Source organism: Neomonachus schauinslandi, chromosome 5, assembly GCF_002201575.2.
Source record: "Neomonachus schauinslandi chromosome 5, ASM220157v2, whole genome shotgun sequence".
In the NCBI taxonomy this organism is placed as follows: domain Eukaryota; kingdom Metazoa; phylum Chordata; class Mammalia; order Carnivora; family Phocidae; genus Neomonachus; species Neomonachus schauinslandi.
In genome coordinates this window covers 139050444-139071096 of record NC_058407.1, presented here as the reverse complement: position 1 = coordinate 139071096, position 20653 = coordinate 139050444, and the positions used below count along the sequence as shown (strand labels likewise).

The 20653-nt window shown below is 63.6% G+C and overlaps 1 protein-coding gene and 1 non-coding gene across 4 annotated transcripts; one reads left to right on the top strand and one right to left on the bottom strand.

Annotated features, from left to right (window-relative positions):
- Positions 1 to 1651: 1651 nt before the first annotated feature.
- Positions 1652 to 19114, bottom strand: TRAF7 (TNF receptor associated factor 7). 3 transcript variants are annotated; one of them, XM_021698043.2, is made up of 21 exons: positions 19028 to 19114; positions 11455 to 11573; positions 11153 to 11210; positions 9381 to 9472; positions 7580 to 7696; positions 7138 to 7230; positions 6939 to 6972; positions 6132 to 6315; positions 5898 to 6032; positions 5014 to 5231; positions 4865 to 4938; positions 4595 to 4643; positions 4388 to 4515; positions 4150 to 4232; positions 3414 to 3453; positions 3205 to 3321; positions 2990 to 3112; positions 2647 to 2766; positions 2427 to 2558; positions 2226 to 2345; positions 1652 to 2067 (listed from the first exon to the last, which is right to left on the bottom strand). In XM_021698043.2, the coding sequence occupies exons 2-21, from the start codon at positions 11533 to 11535 to the stop codon at positions 2053 to 2055; spliced, it is 2013 nt and encodes a 670-aa protein (XP_021553718.1). In that variant the 5' UTR covers positions 11536 to 11573; positions 19028 to 19114; the 3' UTR covers positions 1652 to 2052. The 3 variants fall into 3 exon arrangements, with proteins under 3 accessions (XP_021553718.1, XP_021553719.1, XP_044771515.1); XM_021698044.2 differs by having other exon boundaries at positions 5904 to 6032; XM_044915580.1 differs by lacking the exons at positions 11153 to 11210; positions 11455 to 11573; positions 19028 to 19114 and having other exon boundaries at positions 9377 to 9421.
- Positions 19115 to 19739: 625 nt separating this feature from the next.
- Positions 19740 to 19822, top strand: LOC123325006. Its single transcript, XR_006540174.1, has one exon. It is a non-coding gene; the product is annotated as a small nucleolar RNA SNORD60 (small nucleolar RNA).
- Positions 19823 to 20653: the final 831 nt, after the last annotated feature.

Below are 20653 nucleotides of genomic sequence, written 5' to 3'. Positions count from 1 at the left end.
CACCTCTGGGCGCAGCGCGAGTGGGCAGGGCGGCCAGCCGACGGGGGCCAGGAGTAGGGGACGGCCCAGTCGTCCCCTGCACAAGCACAACTCCTGCCCCTGGGCCCAGGCCGGACAGCCGGCCTGGAGGACTGCCTGGCCAGGGGACCCAAGGGCTCTGGGTAAACGCTGCTGCCCGGTGGGTGCCTGTTCCTGTCTGCTGCGCCCCGTGCAATAACTGCTGGGCCGCCCGCCCACCCATGCCAGGCTCTGCCTGCTGCGGGTGCAGGAGGGGCGGCCCCGGCCCCCTGCCCTGAGCCCAGGTGGGGCCTGCCCGGGCGGGAGGTGGGAGGTGGGCAGCTGCTTTAGCCCCCTCCCCAATCTGTGGCAGAGCACAGGCCTATGCCCAGCACAGAGCTGCCCACTGGGGACTTCCGCCCACCGCTCCAGCGCAGCACAAGGGGCTGGGGCTGGGGTTGCGCCCCTGCCCCACTGTACCCCCCAGAATATAAGCTATGGAGAGTGTTAATTTATTGGGAATGAGCTGAGGCAGATTTCCCCAAAGAAACAAAAAGGTATAACTTTAACAAATATATATTTAAAGAAAGAAAAAATATTATTGATTCTATAGAAAACCATTTACCAACTGTAAGGACACTGAAGTCTAGCTCAAGACAAGCTGTTAGAGGCCCTGGCCGTCTGTCTGTCCATCCTTCCCTCCCTCTGTCCAGGACCTCTAGCCCAGTAGCACAAACAGGAGGCTGGGGTCCGGGAGGGTCCATGCTCCGCTAGGGCCTCCCCTCCCTCTCTTTCTCCTAACTTCTCTGTGTCTGAAGAACTCGAAGGATGTGCCTTGCTTGCTGCTGGGCTGTGTCCTCCACACCGTGGAGCTAGTGGGGAGGGCTCCCTGCTCTCCCGGGGTGCTGGTGGGAGGTGCGCCTGGGCTTTGGGGGAGCTGTGAGTGCAATGTGGGCACACCAGCCAGGTGACAGCGGTGGGTGCAGGGTGTGCATGCCAGACTGCGTGTGGCACGTGTGAGGGTGTGCCTGACCCTCCCTCCCCAGGGCCCTCCCCCATCCAAGTTCCCGCGGACGCTTCTGCTCATGGTCCCAGGCTGTGTCGTGTGGTCGTTCTTGCCCTCTCTCTCTCTCTCTCTCTCTCTTCCAAAAAGTACTGACTGGCCTCCTCTATTGTGTTTGCTGATCCACGTGTGTTGGGCACAACTCTGACATTTCTTAAAAAAAAAAAAAAAAAAATTAACGCCGAAAACCAGCGGTTGTGATGCGGGCGGGCAGAGGGAATCGGCCAAGGTGGCATCTGGGCGTGTGGGGCCCCTTCCAACTGTCATGCCCTGACACTTCCCCAGGTGGGTGCGCCTGGCTTCTCTTTAGTGGGTGGCCCAGGCTGGGGCTCCAGCAGGTGGGGAGGGGGGGTTCTGGGCAGGGAGCTGCTGTCAGCTGTCTAAATAAACAGCAGAAAACAGAGCTGCCTGGCTCACTTCTTGGGGACGTGTGTTGGGGAGAGTGGGAATCTAGCTTGCTCCTGGCAGGGAGGAGTCAACAAGAGGGCCACACCCTGGGGCTGACAGGAGGAGCCCTTTTGTGGCCCCGCCCCGCCTCCCTCCTGCTGGCTGCCGGTGCCGTGCACACCAGCCTTCTTGGGTGGCCTCTCTGACACCCCCAAGGACTGTCCCCACTCACAGCCACAGTCTGTGCAGCTTTTATTTCAATCAGGAAGTAATCAAATCTATATACAGTCTAAAAACAGTAGAAAAGGTGAGTAAAAAGGCCCACAGTCCATCTGGGGTGGGGATGGAGGGTGGGCCGGGCGAGCATCGTACCTGGCACCCAGAGAGAGGGGCTGGGCACTGTCCTGGCAGCGACGATCACAAGGCCAAGCAGAGGGAGGCTCGCCGGGCACAGGGCGGGGAGGGCACTGCCTGGCCTGGTGAGCCTGCCCGCCTGTCCCTGCAGGGCAGGCAGGGACCCCCCCCCCCCAGACACCTCCTGTGGCCAGCCTGGATGGGACCGGCCTAGGAGGCTGCAGAGGAAGCCAAGACGGGCCTGCACTCTGTTAGCATGTCCAAACCTGCAGAAGAAGGGCTCTGTTTCAGGTGCCCCTTCGGCCACGCTGCCTCACCACCACCTGCCATGCACACTTGCCCTCCAGTGCCCCCTGCCCAGGGCCTCTAGTTCCTCTGCCCCTGCCCCCTGCTGCAGGTGCACAGCCCCCCGGGAAGGCCTGACCTTCACAGTGCTGTCCACAGCTCCTGAGAAGAGCCGGCCCCGGGACACAGCCAGCGCAGTCACACTGCCCTGGTGACGCAGCAGCGTCTGCGTGCAGATCATGTTGTCCATACTCCAGACCTGGGGGCACATGGAACATGAGCGCCCAGCCAGCCCAGCTGCCAGCCCGCAGCCTGCCACCGGCGCTAGGCCAGCACACACCCTGAGAGACCGGTCGTAGGACGCGCTGAAGACTTTGGTCTGGTCTGGCGTTGAGATGACTGCCAGGGCATACACGGTGCCAACGTGGCCCGTCAGGGTCCGCACCTGCTCCTTGGACTCGATGTCCCACACCTGAGGGAGTGGCCCAGGCAGGTCAGAGCCACAGATGGGGGAGGACAGGGGCCCAGAGGGAAGCCCCGGCCCTAGTCGCCCGCCTTACGTGGATGAGGTTCTCATAGGTGCCACAGACGATGTGGTGATTCGTCACAGCAATAGAGTAGACGCTGCCGCCAGACGTCTGCAGGACATGGATGCAGTCGAGGGTCCGGATGTCCCAGATCTACGGACAAGCTCAGGCCACTTGGTTCCAGGCCAGGCACCTCACCCCCAGGGCCTCGGAGGCTTTGGACACTGTGAGCAGCCCACCCGTCCCCCGGGAAGCGTGTGAGGGCCTCTCTGCCCCAGCAGTGAGGGGGGCGGTGGAGGCGGAGCCCCCCCCGGAGCAGGCCTAGGCGGTGACGGAGGAGCCTCCCCAAAGGACCCTCCCCCCACACCGGGCCTACCTTGATTGTCTGGTAGGAGCCGCTGTACAGGTAGCTCTGGGCGGCCACCAGGGCCCGGACCCAGTGGTTGAGACCTGTGAGTTCCTTCTTCAGCTTCAGTTCAGTGCCCACGATGTCCCAGACCTGTGGAGGCGGCCATGAGTGTGGGCTGGGGGGCACTTAGCCGGCACCTTGATGCCCCCCCAACCCCACATACACACAGTGCCACGCCTGACCTTGATGGCCTTCAGGGAGCCGCTGAAGAGCATGTTGTGTGAGGAGACCAGCGTGCACACCGGGTTGTCGTGGGCCCGGATCGTGTTCACCTTCTGCAGGTTCTGGATGTCCCACACCTGGTAGGAAGGAGGACAGAAAGCCTCAGGCCCCAGCGAGGCGGCACGCCCGGGGTGCCCAGAGCCCGCGCGCCCGCCGCAGCCCCACTCACGATGATGGTACAGTCCGCCGAGCCACTGTACAGCTTGCACCTGGGGGGCGGGGCCGCGGGGTCAGGGCGGCACATGCTGCCGTCCTCGCTGGCACCGCCGGGCTGGGCCGAGGGGCAGCAGCCAGAGGGCCCGGCAGCTCAGGCCAGCGCCAGGGACGCTCCTGCCCCCTTGAGCCCTCGGTGCTCCTGTCCCGGCGAGGGAACCTTGGGAGTGGAAGCCCGGCCCCCACCCCCTGCCTGGCAAGCGGCCAACAGTGAGCTGGGAGGTAATGACCCCCGTCAGCGCTGTTGGCCGTCAGCCGCTGCTTTCTGGGAGCGAGCGTCTTTGTCTCTCCGTCTCTCACGCTCATGCCCACGAAGTAAAGCCTCATGATGCGAGACAGGAGGAAGGTCTAGAAGGGGCTACCCTGGGAGTGAGGGGGTAGCGGGGCCGGCAACTCGGTGGTCCTGTCCCTGAGCTGTGCCCAGGGCTCTGGCTACAGGCCAGCGAGGTGCCCGAGGCACCCCAGGGCCACGGCTACACGTCGAGAACGTACATCTTCAGAGCAGGAGGGCCCGTGTGCTGCCACCTAGCCATCCAGCTCTGCTCGAGGGTGAGAGTGCCCCTCAGGAAGGGCACACACGGCCATGTGAGGACACACGTGGCCGCACAGGCTCGAGCCCCTGACCCACGGGGTCTCCCGTCCCTGGCCCGGCGTGGGCCCCGGGCCGGGGAGGCGTGCGTGCGCACACTCACCCTTGGATGCACAGTGCCAGCACAATGCCGTCATGGCCCTCCAGCGTCTTCTGACACTTGTAGGTGGTGCATGTGTCCCACACCTGCAGAGACCAGGGCCGTGTGGGTCCCCACAGGGCCAGCCCAATGCCGGGGGCAGCAGGGTGGGAGTGGGGCCGGAAGGTGTGCCGCCTGCAGGCAGGCCAGGGCCGGGAGAGGTTGGCAGGTGTGCCCACCCCCGAGGCAAGACCCCACTCACCTTGATGGTCTTGTCAGAGGAGCCGCTGAAGAGCAGGTCCCCCATGGAGTAGACACAGAGACACCAGACCGGGCCCTGGTGGCCCACGAAGGTTCCTTTGCACTTGAAGATCTGCTGCGGGTCGTAGGCTGCGGACATGGGGGGAGCTGGTGAGGGCCTGGCGGCACTCAGGGGCAGCGGCGGGGGCAGCAGCAGGCCCGTACTCACATCCTAGGATGCCCATGTTCAGCCGCGCGTTGATGTGGGACAGCTCATCCTGCCAAGGCCAAGAGCGGAGGGCCTGCTGGGTGTGGCTCCGGGCCCCCCGCCCCCAGGCCGGGCCGGGCCCGGACAGTGCAGGTGCAGCAGCAGCCTTCCCTGGCACACCCCTAACTCCAAGTGCGGCCAAGCGTCCTGCAGGGGCCCAAGCTGAGGGGCAGTCCTGTGCCCCCCTCCGCCCACCCTGCCCCCTGCACTTGGCCCCCATCTGCTGCTCACGTTCAACATGGACGCATCCCTCCGGAACTCCATGAGGTCCTCGCTGAGCTTGCTCTGGTTTTCGTCTAGGACATCTGAGTGGCCAGGAAGACTGCGTCAGGGACCAGGAGGAGGGGCTGCAACCCTGCCTCTCTGGGGCATGCCCTCACCGAACTTGAGCTCCAGGCTCTTCTCCAGCTGGTCAATCTTCTCTGAGAGCTTGCCCAGCATGGAGCGCAGGAAGGCGATCTCCTGGTCCTTCTGGGCCAGCGCCACGTGCATCTCGTGGAAGCGGTCGTCTGTCTGCTGCAGGAACTCCTTCAGGCCCTCAAAGCGGCATGTCTCCAGGTGCGTCTCATAGGTGTCCTGGTTCCCGATGAAGGTGCACCTGGAGGGACAGGATGGCTGCCCTGTCCACCTGCTCACCTGCTCACCTGGCGGGGCCCTTTTCCCAGCCCCCCTAGCCCCAGGATCTCTCTTGAGTCCTACTTCTCTGCCACGATCCTCCCCACACCTGCTGCCCGCCCATCTGTCCTGCCACCGCTCAGCACCTAGCAGGCCGCTTTGTAAGGAAATCTCGTCACTTTGCTCCTGCTCAAAGCTCTTCAAGGGCTCTCCCACAGCCATTGCCAGCCTCCCAGTCCTGCCTCTTCTCTGGCCCGCCACACCTCGGCTCTCCCCTCCACCTGTGTTGGCCCCCACACTGCTCCTTGGCTCACACGCACACATGCATGAGTCCTCAGGGCCCACCGTCCCTGACCCCCCGGCTCCCCGACCACTCTGAGCCCTCTGCGCTCCTGGAGGGCTCAGGTCTCTCCTTCGCGGCACCTGTACCTCAGTTTGTATTATACAGCTGGTGGTGTGGCTCCCGCTAGGGTCCATCTCCCTGGGGACCCTGGCTGTGTCCCCAGCGCTCAGCACACAAGTGGATCTCAACAGAGGTTTGCTGAAGGAGGGACTGTGAATGCCAGCCCAGTCGCCACCCCCCCCCGCCCTCCTGCCTGCCCGCCACCGTCCCAGGGCAGCCCCCGCACACCCGCCCCCGCCCACTCACCCGTACTTGGAGTGGGGACACTTGATGTGCTCGCACTCCTTCAGGTGGGCCTCCAGGTTCATCTTGAGGAGGGGCGGGCAGCTGGGGTTGTTAGGACATCGTACAGGCCTGTAGTCACAGCTGCTCTCGTGGTCCCTGGGGGGGGGGGGCAGGGCACTGCGGGCTGAGTCCCCGGAGGCACCGTGTCTCAGCGCCCCTGGGGGGTGGGGAGTGGGGGCCAAGGGGGGCACTTACTTGCGAGCGCTGAGCTTGATGGTGAACGGGCACCCTCGGGGGTCCACCTCAAAGACGGGGGGCTTCCCGCCCCCTGCCACCCGGCAGCCGTGCCTGCAGTGGATGAAGAGCTCCCCGATCTGCTCAGCCACCGCAATGTTGTTCACCACCACCGTCAGCTTGGCGTGGTCCACGGGGCACTTCTCTGCAGGGGAGGACATGCTGACTCCACGGTCCACCTGGCCACCCCCAGCCCTGGCAACTCTGCTCAGAGCGCTGTGGCCGGTCTGTGCTGGGGTGGGAGACTGAGTCCTGGTGTGGAGGCTTGGAACATGCTCAGTGGATCCCCCTGGGTGGATCCCCCCCATCTACCTGCCCCGCTGAGGTGCCTGAAACAGGAGGGGTGCACAGCTGGGCCACCAAGAGTGACCACTGGGTGAGTAGGAGGTGATGGAGCCTCTCAGCTGACTTAGGAGTCTGGGACGGGGTGGAGGGAGCTGGGAACAGGGCACGGAGAGGAACCAGCCCTGGGCCCAGGCGCCAAGGCCTGGGACGGTGAGTGGGCAGCCGTGACAGTGAAGGCAGCTCTTGCCAGAGACAGCAGCCGCTGAGCCCCGGGGCCCCTAAGCTGTGGGTCTCACGGCTCTGCCCATCAAGGGGTGGAGCCCGGCCTGCACGCACCTGGGGCTGCTGCTGGGCCAGGACTAGAGAAAAGCCAGCATGTACCAGGGGCACCATCGGTGCTGGGCGTGGGCTAGGACCTCCCTGGAGGAACCCACCACAAGCTGGGTAATGAGGTGGCCGGGCCTGGGTCTGGGAGGGCCTTACCTGACTTTAGGGCGCATCTTCGACAGAACGTGTGCTGTGGAGACAATGGGTGGGCTTGCGGCATGGCCACGGAGTTGCCCCCCGCACCTGTGTTCCCTGCAGGGCCAAGGCTCTGCACCAAAGGGGCCGGCGGCCCGCCTGGCCCCGTGAGGGTGCACAGGTCGGAAGGGCCGGGCAGGGCGGGCCGGGGCGGCCTTACCCCACACGTGGTGATCACGGGGTCCTTGAACACACTGCAGCAAAGCTGACAACACAGCTTCACCGAGGGCTGCTCGGCAAACACCAGCGGCTCCTAGAACCGGGCAGGGCAGGCTGAGAGTGGGGCCTGGGGGCACAGACGCAGGCGGGGAAGGGACCTCAGCTGCGGTGGGGCCCAAGAAGGGCCTGCTGAGGCCTGGGGCTGGGCCTGAGCTTGAGGGGCCTGGGCCGTCCGCGCGTCCTGTCCACCTGCGATGGGGACCGGGAAGGACCCCACATGGGCTCCTCCCTCACTTCCCAAAGCCGGTCCTGGGGAGCCCCTGGGCCGAGACGTGGGAAGAGCATGCCTGGGGGACTAGACCGCATCGCCCCCTCCCACCAGGCCCAGGGGGAAGGTCCCGCCGCGTCGTGGGGGGCCGCCCTGCCGTGGTGGACACACCTACCGGTTCCTCCTCCTCCTCAGGCAGCGAGAACGTGGAGCGCAGGGACATGCTGGACTCCGAGTGCAAGGAGCGGACAGAGATGGCCGAATCAGAGCGGCGTGGCGTGCTGATGGGGGGCTGCAGTGCACGGGGGCAGGCAGCCCGTCAGCCGGGGGGGAGGGCAGGGCCCCCTGGCCCTGGCGGGCTTTCCCTTGGCCCCACAGGGCCACCGCGTGTGCCCGGGGAGCCGGTGCGGTGCCCAGGCCCCGGCCTGCCCAGCGGTCCCGGCCCTGTTGCTGGGCCACCCGCGCACGTCTGCCAACTTTCTTTGTGTAAATGGAGAGACTTCCTGCTATTCAATTCCAGGAGGACACGCTCGCCTGGCCTGCTTCCTGCTTCCCGTGAGGGAGTGTGGGCTGCACACGGGGCGCCTCCATCGGCCAGTCCTGGGCCGGCCTCAACGCCCAGATGGCTAGAGGAAGGGACAGCTGGCGGAGGCTTCGGGGCTCCGGGTCCCCTGGGGCTTGGCTGCCCATCAGGCTTCCCTGGATGGGGACGCTGGGCCAGGCCGATGAGGCTCCTGGGGAAGGCAGGGACGCCCCCACTGAACCCTGGCCGAGATGCTGGAGCAGGAGGGAGGGCCATGGGGGCCTGCCTCTGCCTGAGCAGCTGAGGGGGAGGATCTGGGTGGGGCCTCAGGTGGGGGTGCTGCTCCCCCTCCCTTCTTGACCTAGAACCCCCAGCGGAGATGCTGTAAGAACCACTGCTCCCCACGCTCCTCCTCTCGCACCCAGAAGCCTCCTGCCTCCACACACAGCCCATGGGCCCAGCCGCCCCGTCCCAACCTCTGTGCGAGGCCGGGAAAACCCCCTCCCCACCAGCCATGGGTGTCAGAGGTCATGGAGACTGAGGCAGGTGGAACCAGAGGGAGTGAGGTGCAACGTATCTGCTCCCTGCTTCAAGAAGGCCTAGTGTGGCCTTCAATTAACTAAATAACTAAAAGAGCTAAAACGTTTAAATAACTAATAACCCTGTGTTTCTTTGTGTTAAATAGGAAACCAAGGCCCGGCAGCCCAGCATGTGAAGACTTGGGTCCTGGGGGGCTGGGAGGGTAGGAGAACCAGCTGGAGTCCGCCAGGCACACACCGGCCGGATCTCGCGAAGGGAAAGCAGAAAGCATGGGACAGGTGAGCGGCAGGAGGGCCCAAGCCAGCCCCTGGCCCAGGGCAGGACCTCCCCTCCCCCGGCAGGCCCAGGGCCCCAACAGGCAGAGAACAGCCACAGTAACCCTGGCCACACAGCCTGGGCACTGACGGCCAGCCCCGACGCTGCCCCGACCCCCTTCCTCACTCTGCAGTGCCCGAGGCAGGAAGCTCTCTGGCTCTCCCACAGGCTTCTCGTGCCCGGCTCGGGCTGCCCACCCTCCACTCACCTGCTCAGGCCTCCTACCTCTACCCGGCAGCCCACCCACTCATCCTTACTCAACAGCAGAGGCAGCTTTAAAAATGGAACTCTGATCTCATTCCCCGCATGCCTGAACCTTCTCTGGCTCCCATGGCTCCAGCTTGTGGGCCCTGCACCCCCCCAGCCCAGCTGCCCTCTCTAGCTGCCTCTCCCATGCAGTCCAGCCATGGGTGCTGAGGCCTTAGGGTGTCCAGACACACCAGCCCTCAGCCTCCCCAGCCCACTATACCCTGCAGACCTTGGCTCGGGGCATGCCTCGCAGCTGAGCCTCCCCCTTCAGCTACTCCTGGGACCTGGGCCTCGGGAAGGAGGACATGGCGGGAGGCTGTGAGGAGAGATGGTCATGGCACAGACCTACCATGCCGTCCTCCTCATCCCGCGGTGAGTAGGCGAGGGTGCTGGAGGAGGATGGCGTCCTGCGGTGCTGTTTGTACGTGCTGGTCCCATCAGCTGCCAAGAGAAAAGGGTTGGGATGCCATAAGTGTGGGCCACAGGGGCATGCCTGGCCCATCATGGCGGGAGGTGGGCCCCCTGGGCAGATGGGCCCAGCAGGGGCAGGGGCTGGGCCTGACATGGGGCTAGTCCTCTCCAGGTCTCCTTGCTGCCACCCACTCCCACGGCCTCCTTCTTGATCTGAGGGCCACTGGGCCGGGGCTGGGCTTGTGGGCAGCTGGGAAGCCCGTGCCCCCAGCAGGGACCTAAGCAGGGCAAGGGCAGGAGCATGAGCTGACCCGAGCCCCCAGCTAGAGCCCCAGTGGCCCAGGAAGGGAGCAGCCCCCAATAGGCTGAAGGGAGGATGGAGGGCTCTTCCCTGTGCCCAGCGGAGGCACGAGGCCGACACCTGAGTGATTACACTGGAGGCGGCTTGCTTGGAGCTCGTCTCCTTGGCCCTCAAGGAAACCCTGCCTGGGGCGGGGGGGGGGGGGCTCTGATGGCCTCACACAGGAGGAAATGGAGGGACAGAGAGACCTGAGGCCCCTTGGCTGGTGTGTGGTGGGGACTGGGAGACAGCCCACTGTTTGGGTCCACTCATCTTCCACCTACTCCCGTGGCCAGACCTGGAACCAGCCTCGGGCCTTCTCAGCCCCCTCCACGGAAGGTGTTGGTCAGTGGTCCACATGGGAGCCAGAGAACCTCCCTCACAAGCCCTGCAGGCGGTAGCCTCAGGCCCCAGCCAAACCCAGACGTCACTAGCAGACCCAAAGACCTGGGTTCATGATTCAGGCTTTGAGCAGCTGCCCTGGGACTGGACCTCAGTTTCCCTATCTGTAACGTGAGGGGCCAGGTGAGGCAATTGTTCACGCCCAGCTCTGACCCATCCCTGCCACGGATGGGGTGGCTGGTGGGGCGAGAGTGGGACAGACTGCCGTCGCGCCCGACCGGGAAGCTGGGGACACCAGGACGGGGAGCTCGCAGCTCCTGATGGGGGCCGAGGCGTTCGGGAGGGTGCCCTGGGTGCTGGGATGACCAGGGACATTCATTTTCTTTTCCGCAAAAGAGAACGTGTAAGAAGAAAAAAGCGCTTTTTCAGAGCTTCGGGCTGGGTCCCCAGTATGAGCACGGGTGCCACCCCACTGGCGGGAGCCCTGGGGAAGCTGAGAAACTAGCCACACAGCGAGGAGCAGTAAACCGAACCAGCAGAAGCGCACACTCCGTCCCGAGCTCCCTGCCCTGACGAGAGAGGCCACAGCCTCTTGGGTGCCCTCGCTGGCTAGCTCCTGAGGCCCTCCACAAACACACGGCCCAGCGGCGGGACCCGGCAGGAGAAAGGACCCCGTGAGCACTACGCATCACCCACCCGTGCCCTGTGTGCTCCCCAGTCCCAGCCTTTTGGGTCCTGCTAGGAGCCCGGGGTGAGCATGAGCCAGGGCTCACGAGAACAAGGGGAAGGACGGGTGGGGGTGCTGGGAAGTCGGGGCAGCCCTCCCCGGAGTGGGAAGGGGCAAGGCCCCGAGAAGGAGGGGTGGGGGGGTGGCAGGGTGGAGGAGGAGCAGGGAGTGGGAATCCCGCCCGCTCCCCAACACCAGCACCCCACTCCCGCCCCACCAGGAAGTGCCCTGCAGACCCTGGCGTAGGGCGGGGTGCCCAGATTCTGCCCAGCCCAGGCTGGCCCAGGGCTTGCAGGCTCACCTTTTGTGATGGTGGTAACAGCCGAAAAGGCAGGCCCAAAGGTCGTTTCCATTCTGGTCTGGAGAGAGAACGCACGAGACTTGGCACTGACCCCCGGAGAGGGTGGGGACACCCATGGGAGCACACACGGACACACTCTCCCACCGACGTGCCCACGTGCATGCGTGCATACACGGGGACACACCACCAATATACACGGCACAGCCCTCCCGCAGGCCCTCCAGGTGGGGAAGGGACTGAGCTGGAAGCTCCGCCGGGGGGCCGTCCACCGGGGGCCCCACACCCATAAGGCCCCCTCTTACCCCAGCTGCAACGTCTGGGGTGGGAAGGTTGGTAGGCCCCCCGGAGAAGCGGTTGTAGCGGGCGTTCTTGCCCAAGCTCATGCTCTAGAGAGGCATCTAGGGTCCTCGGGCCGCGTGTCCTGCGGGGGAGCACAAGGGATGGCTTTAAAGATGGTGGCCCTGGCCCCGTCAGGTGGCCTGCTCTGGCTAGTCCACGACGGGCACGCTGCGGTGGCAGGAAGGCTGACAAGGGCGGACCCACATGGGCAAAGTCCCTTCCCCTCCCTCCCGTTCCAGGTGTGCACAGGCCCAAGGGAGGGAGGAGGCCCTGGGTGCAGCGGGCACTCGGCTTTACCCTCCTTCAAGGCCTAGCCTTCTAGAAAAGCCACCAGCTCTGCCCCAGGGGTGGAGAGCCCGCATGGTGCTCTGTCTGACCCTCTGGGTCTAAGGGCAAGTGTCCCGGCGGCCAAGGCTGGGCCATGGTGTGGCACACAGGGTGGGATCAAGCCGTATGCCCGCCTCCTGCCAGGGTAGGGCAGTCGGGCCCTGGATAGCCCCAGTCTGCAGGACGGAAGGACACTGGCCATGCCCCAGAGAACCTGTCAGGGACACACCTGGGGCCTAACACTCAGAGTCTCATCACACAGATAAAGCCATTTTCAGGCAGGGGGAGGAGATGAGAGCCCTGACTTCTGACCTTGTGCAAGTCACCTACTCTGGAAACAGGGGACACCCTCTCACTCCCCAGCTGTTGACTCAGGACTCGTGGGCTGAGGTGGCAGGGAGAAGGCACAGTGGGAATCATCCTGGGCCTCCGAGAACCGCCCCCCATACACCCAGAGAGGGGCCTAGCTGGGCCCCAGGAGGGCTGGCTATTAGAGAGAAGGCACCAGCTAGCTGACCAGATCGTGGATAGCTTGGGGCGAGCTGCTCCATTGCCAGGGCAGCACCCACCTTCCCAGGGGCCCTCCCAGGGTCAGGGTCTCCTGCTATGGCCCGGAGTCAGCTGTAGCCACAAGGCCCCAGCTTGGAGCCAGGCTCCCCCCGAGGAGGAAGCCACACACCCAGGACTGCTGCCACCTGGCATGCATGAGCTCTCTACCCCGGAAGACCCCTGAGCAGCCCCCTGGGATGCCACACCACGGGCTGATTAGCCACCGCCCAGCCCAGCCATCAGAACCAGCGTCAGCAACTCCTGAGGAGGCCCCTGGTCCTGCTCCTCTGGGGCGGGAGGGGGCGTGGCAGGCCGGGGCCCACCCTGCAGTTTGAGGGCCCCGCCGGGCTGAGAAGGGCTCCTGGTGGAAGGGCTGCTGAGCCTCCCACCCCGTGGGAGGAGGCAAGAGACGCGCTCTGCCCCCACCCGGTACGTGTACGGCACGCGGCTGGCTCCAGCACCTTCTCCATTGGCCCCGGTGACCTGGCACAGCTGGCCACGTCTGCCTCACACACACACACCAGAGCTACTCAGTGGTCCTCCAAGCCAACCTGCAGGTCCATTGGGAGGAAGCTGGCTCTCAAGCCTTGTGTCCCCACACTGAGCTCCTGAGCTGTCACACACACCCCCATCTCCTCTCTCTCCCACCTGCCCCTTCAAATGTCACCGGCAGTGCCACTCTCCCAGTCTTCTAGCCTCAGGCCTCCATGGGCTGGCTCTCAGCTCCCGAGCTGGCATGGCCACAAAGTACCTCCGCCCGTGCTCAGAGTGCCCTAGGGGTCCGGCTAGATAGGGGGACCCAAGAGGTGGGCCAAAGCCTCCCCCTCCTGCCCACCACTCCCCCTGCTGTGACTCAAGGGACCTGGCTGTGTGTCCCAGACCAGGCTGTCCAGTGGCTTGTCCTCTTGCAGGGGCGAGGCAGGGGCTCCTGGGAGTGGGCAGTATCAGGCCCTGGGACAGAGATGTGAATACGGTGTGTCCAGGAGCCCCACCTCCAGCCCCACTGCTGTCTCCAGGCTAAGTAGGAAATCTTGGGGGCCACCCTGGCCAGGGTGAGGTCCAGACAGCTCGGACGGAGGAGTTCTAGGACTCACCTCTCGGGAAGCCCAAGGTTGGCTCCAGCCTCAGCACCATTGGGCATGCTGGGAGGAGGGTGGGGGTGGGTCACGCGGGGGTGGCTGGCCCACACTGACCTGGATTTTACAATCCATCTGCTCCCTCTGCTGCAAGCTCCCAAGGCCCAGAGGCCCGCTGCTGGCTCCAGGCAGCCAGGACCCCAACAGGGACTCCCCCCGGGACCGCGGCCAGCCCGCCAGCCCCCGTGGGGCCTGTGTGCGTGCTGCTGCAGTCTGAGAGAGCGGGCGTCTGGCTCTCCCTCCCTCCGAAGTGAAGTAAACAGAAAGGCACGCAGGACTAGCAGGGCAACATGCAAATCGGCTGGAAAGTCCCCTGACGGCCAATAGCAGCCCTGGCGGCAGACACACAGGCCTGGCTTAGCCAGGGAGCAAAGCTGAGCAAGGGAAGGAGGGAGGGAAGTGCTTCCCCGTTTACATGGGGTGGCATGCAGCCCCAGCCAGGGACCCCGGGGTGGGGTGGCATCCAGGCTGCAGGCCACCGCCCCCCCCTAAATGTGTGCCCCTGAACACAAGGATCAGATCCTACCCTAAGCATTGTGGAATTGAGCAAGATGCATCGAGCCTTCAGCCCCGCTCCCTAGGGGCTGCATTTTGTAAGAGTCTTCCCTGGCATCCTTCAGCTCTGCAGGCCCAAACCCCGGAAACACAACAGCACAGCTCCTCACCCCCCTGCCCGGGCCTAGCTGTGCTGGGGGGTGTGCCCCAGCCCCCGAGGGGGTAGGCCTCCTCACCACTCCACCACCGCCTGGCAGACAGGGAGCTGTCAACTAGACAACTGGACTCTCCCAGACTGGGAAACGCTGCGGGCTCAGCCTGCCAGGCACAGCTGGGGTGGGAGGAGGGTGAGACAGGACATCCCCACAGCTCCCCTCCCCTCCCCAGCCAAGTCCCCACCCTGCCTGTTCCAGGTGGCTCAGCAGAGCCCACGGGAGGGACGTGAGGATTCTATCTCTTAAAGACTGAAAACCGCAGGTCCTGGTGGAGATGGGTCTGCCTGCCTCAGGTAAGGCTGGTGGGGGAGTGGTGCCCAAGGGCGCTCAGGGTCATTGCAGAAGCAGCCCCCCTGCAACCCCTTGCTTGGGCCTAGGGTCAAGGCCCAGGGATCTCTGTCCACCCACGTCCATGTCCAAAGGGCTTCTGGGGCCCTGGGGTACACTCATTGCCCAGGGAGGAACTAGAGATCCACCTATCATGCCCCAGCCCCTGGACTTTTCCACCCCCAGCTCCTCTTTGGGAAAGCCCCCCACCAGCCCCCTTCTCTGGGCAGCTTGCACCAGAGGGCAGGCCAGCTCCCTGGGGAGCGAGCCCCTCCCCAGCCCATCCCCTGGACGGAGGCCAATAGCATCTGCTAAGCCCTCAGCCTTGGGGATGTGGGACCTAGGCCCCCCGGTTTGGTCCGTGCGGCTGGCAGACAGTGGAGTGGGCAGTGCCCGCTGTAAATGCCGGAATCAGTGGGGTGGCCGGAAGCAGGTCCTACTAGGGCCAAGCCCCGCTTGAGGCAGCTCCTCCAGCCGCCCCAGGGAGTGGGCGTGGTGGGGTCTCCTGAAAAGCATGTGTGGAGTCAGCGAGGGGGTAGGCATGCCCTGAAAACCCCATCAGGCCACACATCTGGTGGTGACTGCTCCAGGGGGGAGCACTGGTGGCTCAGGACACCTCAGCCCTGCCTGGCACAGAGCCGTGGGTGGCCGGCTGGGCTACAGCCAGAGCTCCAGGCCCACCCCTCGTATCACCCACGGACCACCCAGCCCCTGGGTGAGCCCCTGCCCAAGGCCCCCTGGCCAAGCCCAAGCTGGGCTGCCAAATCCTATAGAAACAGGCCGGTTGCCATATCAAAGCCCCATATACTTCCTCCAGCTGCTCCCTGATGTCCCCTTAGTATGTCTTTTCCATCCCAAACAGGCAGGGTGTGATGTCTGGGATCCCCTCAGCACCTCAGTAGGCCCTGGTTTGAGGCCTCCCCGGCCTCCCTTCCCTCCCAGCACGCAGCCTGGGCCTCTGCCCTCACCCGCCATCCTTGTCTCTGTACCCACAGTCCTAATCCACAGTGGCCTCAAGGTTGCTGGACTGGACACCTGCTGTGGCCTCCTCTCCCAGGGCTCTGTGTCCTCACACCTCCCACCTAGCCTCTCACCTTGCCTATCCAGGTCCAGCACCCACAGGCCCCTCTGCTGGAGGGAGAGCATCCCTCCTGCTCCACCAGCCTGGCTTTAACCCCCATTCAGCAAGGGGAATGCCTTCGCCTCCCCACCCGCCCCTTGGGGCCAGACTCATCTCCTATGCTTTCTCTCCCATACAGTGAATGGCCACATACGAGCTGTAGACTCAGCCTGGGGGACTCTCCTCTCTATGATGCCTGGAGAGCTTCCCGGAGGAAGGGGCTGGGCGGATCCAGAGCAGGAAGAGAGCATTCTGGGGAAAGGTATTTGTCCTCCTATCTCAGCACCTGGCTGCAGGGGCCACTGTTACCTTTCACCAGACAGCCTGGGACAAGCTTCCCATCTGTGCGGCTGCTGCCAGAGTTGGGCCAGACCCTGAGTTGGAGGGAGGGTGTGGGCAGGTAAAAGTGGCCCCTATAACCAGCTGCATTCCCCTGGCCCTGCCCCAGGCTGCCCCCCACCCATGAATCTAAGCTTGTGGGGACAGGTCCTGGGCCTCTGCCCGAGAACTAGGTGGCAGTACCTCAGGCCCCAGACTACAGCTCCAGGCCGCCCTGGCTGTTGCTCATCACGCCCTGTGTGGTTTCTGTCTCCCTGCCTTCCTCTTTCTGGCTTCCCTACAAAAGCTGGGGAGTGTATACAAAGTCACAGGCCAGAGCCTGGCCTGGACATGCACCAGCCCACACCACTGTCCACCCCATGCCCTTCCAGCCAGTGCTGCAGCACCCCCACTCCTTCTGCCTGGGTCCTCTTGCGGTTAGTCCACCCCCCCAACTGGACTTCCAGCCAAGTACCAGGTCTGCCAGTGACACTAGCACCAGCCCCCAGGGCCCATTTCCCCCTTCATCTGCCCCACCTGACTCCATGCTCCTCCAGGGAGCAACCAAATGCCTTCTGCTGAAGGGCCAGAGCAGAGCACAGAGGACGGTGGAGGGCATCTGTTGGAAGTGGAGGGGTTGGCAGGCCCCTCTACCAGGGTTCCTCCTGTGTAAGCCAGCCAGAGGGCCTGGTGAAGTCCTAGGTGCCCACCCAACAGCAAGGTCAGGCCAGTGGTGACTCAGGTTCAGAGCAAGTTATGTACTGCTGACACCTCCCAAGGCTAGACACATGCTGGCCCTTCATATATATGCTTACACTGACCCCTCCAAGTGTCCTTTATGGAGATGGAACAGCATAACGGTCAAGGCCACGAGTGCTGGACTCGGACCTGGGTTCAAATCCCGCCTCTGCTGCACAAAGCTGCGCGACTTTGGATAAGCTTCTCAACCTCCTGGGCCTTCGATTTCTCACCCGTGAAACGGAGTGGACATGCCCGCATCTGACAGGAACTGTGAGATGGCTCTCGAGGCAAGAGTCAAGGCTCTGCCGACAGCGGCCCCTCTCTGAGATCGGAAAATGGAGCTGAGAAGCTATCCCAGCACTTACAGCCTGTAAGAGGCCACGCTGGGGTCAACCGAAGGCCCGTTCCTCTCACTTCCTCTGTTCTGCCAGCAAATCAAGGAGCCCACCATGCACTGAAGCCAGCCCCAGGCAAGCCGAGCGGGGTGGGGGGGGTGGGGGGGGGTGGGTGCAGCCAAACCACAGCGCCCAGGCTGCCTGAGGCCACCCAGCCAGCGCAGGCCCTTCAGCCACACCTCTCCCATTTCCCAAATTGTGCGTTCCTGATCCTGCGGCCAGGTTCACACCCACTGCAGGCCAGTCCCCATGCTGGAGAGAGGGCCCGTGCTGACGGCAAACGTGAGTCTGACCCGGAGAAGCTGCAGGGCCCGGGAGGAGAGGCAGAGGCTCGGGAGTACTAGTAAGCCCCATGCAACCTGCCAAAGGCACTTTTCTGTGGGTTCTTGTCCCAGCTAAGTCAACACTTCAGACCCTGATCTGTTCCATTCATTTCCAGAAATACTGTGATACACAGCCACAGCAGGGGTTACTCCACAGGGACCCCTCCTTCTCAGCCGGTTACCTCCCTCATCCAGGCTGCCCGTACCCCTGCTTCCCCTGAGATGGAGGTTCTGGCTTCCGGGGAATAGTGCAGCAATACCCTGTAGGAACCATGAGCCACAGGGACTGGGGATTCCATGGAGAAACGGGAATGCCCAGAGCAGCTCAAGTAGGGATTTATGACAGAGAGGTAGTTTCTGCTACACAGGCCTCCACGGAAGGGGTGTGGGAAGGGAGAGGCCCAAAGAGAAGGAATGAGGAAGAGAGAGGCCCCATGCTTGGCAAAGGCCAGGGGGTGGGCAGCCCCCAGGAGAGGAGCACTGTGTGTGCATGGGGAGGGGTCTGTGGGATGGGGAGAAGGGTGGACACGGTCTGGGCAGCCCGGAGCTCTAAGAAAGGGAGGCAGTAAAGTAGGGTGGAATCTCTGGCCGTCCTCTCTACCCCTGTCCTGCCAAAGCAGGGTGAGATCCAGCACAAGTGCAGACTCAGCCCCAGCTGAATGCCCTGGCCTGGTTCAAGACAACCAGAGCCTCATCTCCCACCCCACTCTCCTCTACACACAGGCCAGCCTCCTTACTCTCTCCTGCTTCCTCACTGAATCTCAGTCCTTCCTCCACACATAACCAGGGGCTCTTCACTAGGCTTCAATCTGATGCTGGCTCTCCTGTGTACAATTCCTGCCACCCTGCACCCTGGTCTGGCCTCCCGGACTCGCCTCTCACCCCTCTGCCAGCACTCACTGGCGCCCCAAGCCGTTTCTCCCGCGGGGCCTTTGCACATCTTGCTCCCTCTGCCAGGCATGCTCTTCCAGCAACTTCCCAAAACAGGCTGCTTGCTGGAGGCACCTCCACCCTCACCAAGCCGCTCAGGAGCGCCCAGCACTCCTTCTCAGCGTCCTGTTTCGTAGCACCCATCACAACTCCTCAGGATTTTGGGTGTACTGTCAATCGCTCTCTGCTCTGGATCACCAGCTCTCAAGCGGGGGGGGGGGGGGGGGGGGGGGGGGGGCAGGATTTTGTCCCCCAGGAGACGTTTGGGAATGTCTGGAGGCATTCTGGGTTGTCACGAAGGGGGTGGGGGAGGTTACTGGTATCCAGTGGGTGGAGACCAGGGATGCAGCTCAACATCCACCAAAGCACAGCAAAGAATGCTCGGCGAGAAGTGTCAACAGCGGCGGGGTTGAGAAAAGCTGCAGGAGAGGAAAAGCCCACGAGAACTGGGTCCCCGGCGGCGCTCCATGCACGCAGGAAGGAGGAATGAATAAGGAAGGAAAGGGAGAATGGAGAGACCGAGCGAGTGATGGACAGACGCGGAGACCCCGGCCCGCGTCAGCCCCGCCCCCCAGGCCCGATCCCTCCGCGGACCCCGACGCGCCCACCGCGCGGCCCCGAGGGGCGAGCCCGGGCCGCGCGCGCCGCGCGGACACTCACCGGCCCGCGGCCGCCCGGGAGCGGCAGCGCCACCCTCCCGCTTCATCGTGCCCCCGCGGCCGCCGGCCGGGAAAGGGACAGGACTCGCGAGCCGGAAGTGCTCGTGCGCTACGCCCGCCGGGACTTGTAGTTCTCAGGCTCTCAATGCCCGGCCGGCTGCCTCACGCGCGGCTCCTCAGAAACTACGACTTCCGGCGGCTTCGACGTCGCGGGGCGGGATTGGCAGCTTTAGAATCACTCTATGTTGCAGGTCGGAGTCTGATTGGTTATGTGCAGCTGTCGCTCAGGGTGGCGTTCGATGGCCCGTTGCGAAAAGAAGCTTCGCGGGTCGGGTCCGGGAGACGCAGCGTATCAGCGGCAAGGGGAGAGGGTACTTCCGCCAGGATGGCCCAATCGCAGTGGTAGGGCAGTTTCTATAAAAGCTTGAGCCTTGCGCTCCGCGTTCTTTTGGGATCGAGTGCGGGTCTGGCGTTTTTGCTCCTGCTGGCGCCGTCCGCTAAGGTCATGGGCGCACTGGGCCCCGAGTGGGTTTGAGGGGGTACCCCAAGTCTGCAGGCCCGCCTGGCCCTCTTCCGCCTCGGTGTTGTTCATGTTTTTTGCTCCGCCCTCCCCACCCCCGCCCCCTCGTTGGGTCGGAGAAGTCCGAACCTACAGACCTCCATCTCCCGGCAGGTAAGGCTGGGCGGGGCCTGCTCTCCTCTAGGCAGCTTCGAGCCTGTGATGAGTTGCTTTTATTTCTGACACCTCGTATGAAAACTGCACACGCAGTCTGATTATTTTGCAAGACTGAGGCTTCAGGGTGCACCCCCCTGGGGGCGGGGGCGGCTGGGTGCGAAACTATCTTGTCCGAAATGGGAGTGGGCTTTTGTCTACATTATGGCGCTGTCTGCCTTCTAGGGCGGTGGGTGACCCGGCCAGAGGCCGTGAACGTGAGTCGACGTCAGCCCGGAGGCCTGGTGGTAAGGCGGGAGCCTCTGTCGGTCTGGGAAGCGCTGAGCAATAAAGCAAAAGTGGTGAGTTGATTGGAACGCAGGTGTCTTTCTTTTCACACACGTCTGCATCCCATAGGACCCCATGGGAGCACTGGCTCAACGCCAGGTAGTCTTGGGACAGGGCAGAGGAAGATGGATGTTCGTCCGGTGACTTCCCCACTGTTGGAACTGCCTTCTCCATATTTCCATATAAGGCCAAAAATGCTGGGGTTTTTTGGCTTGTGCCTTGGGTAGGTCAGGAACTCTTAATAATTTTTTTTTTAAGGTTTATTTATTTATTAGGAGGAGGAGGGGCAGAGGGAGATAGAGAATTTTTTTTTTTTTTTAAGATTTATTTATTCATGAGAGAGAGACGCAGAGGCAGAGGGAGAAGCAGGCTCCCCGCAGAGCAGGGAGCCTGATGCCGGACTCGATCCCAGGACCCTGGGATCCTGACCTGAGTTGCTTAACCGACTGAGCCACCCAGGCATCCCAGGAACTCTTAATTCTTCACTAGCGGGCCATGGAGCACTGTTTTTTATTCCATTGTGTCTTGGGGGGAGTGGACATGAATCACCTAGGCTCCCCCATGCTCCCTAGACACCATTGGGGTTCCAAGCAACCTAGTTACAGCGGGGGGGGGGTGCCACCCTCT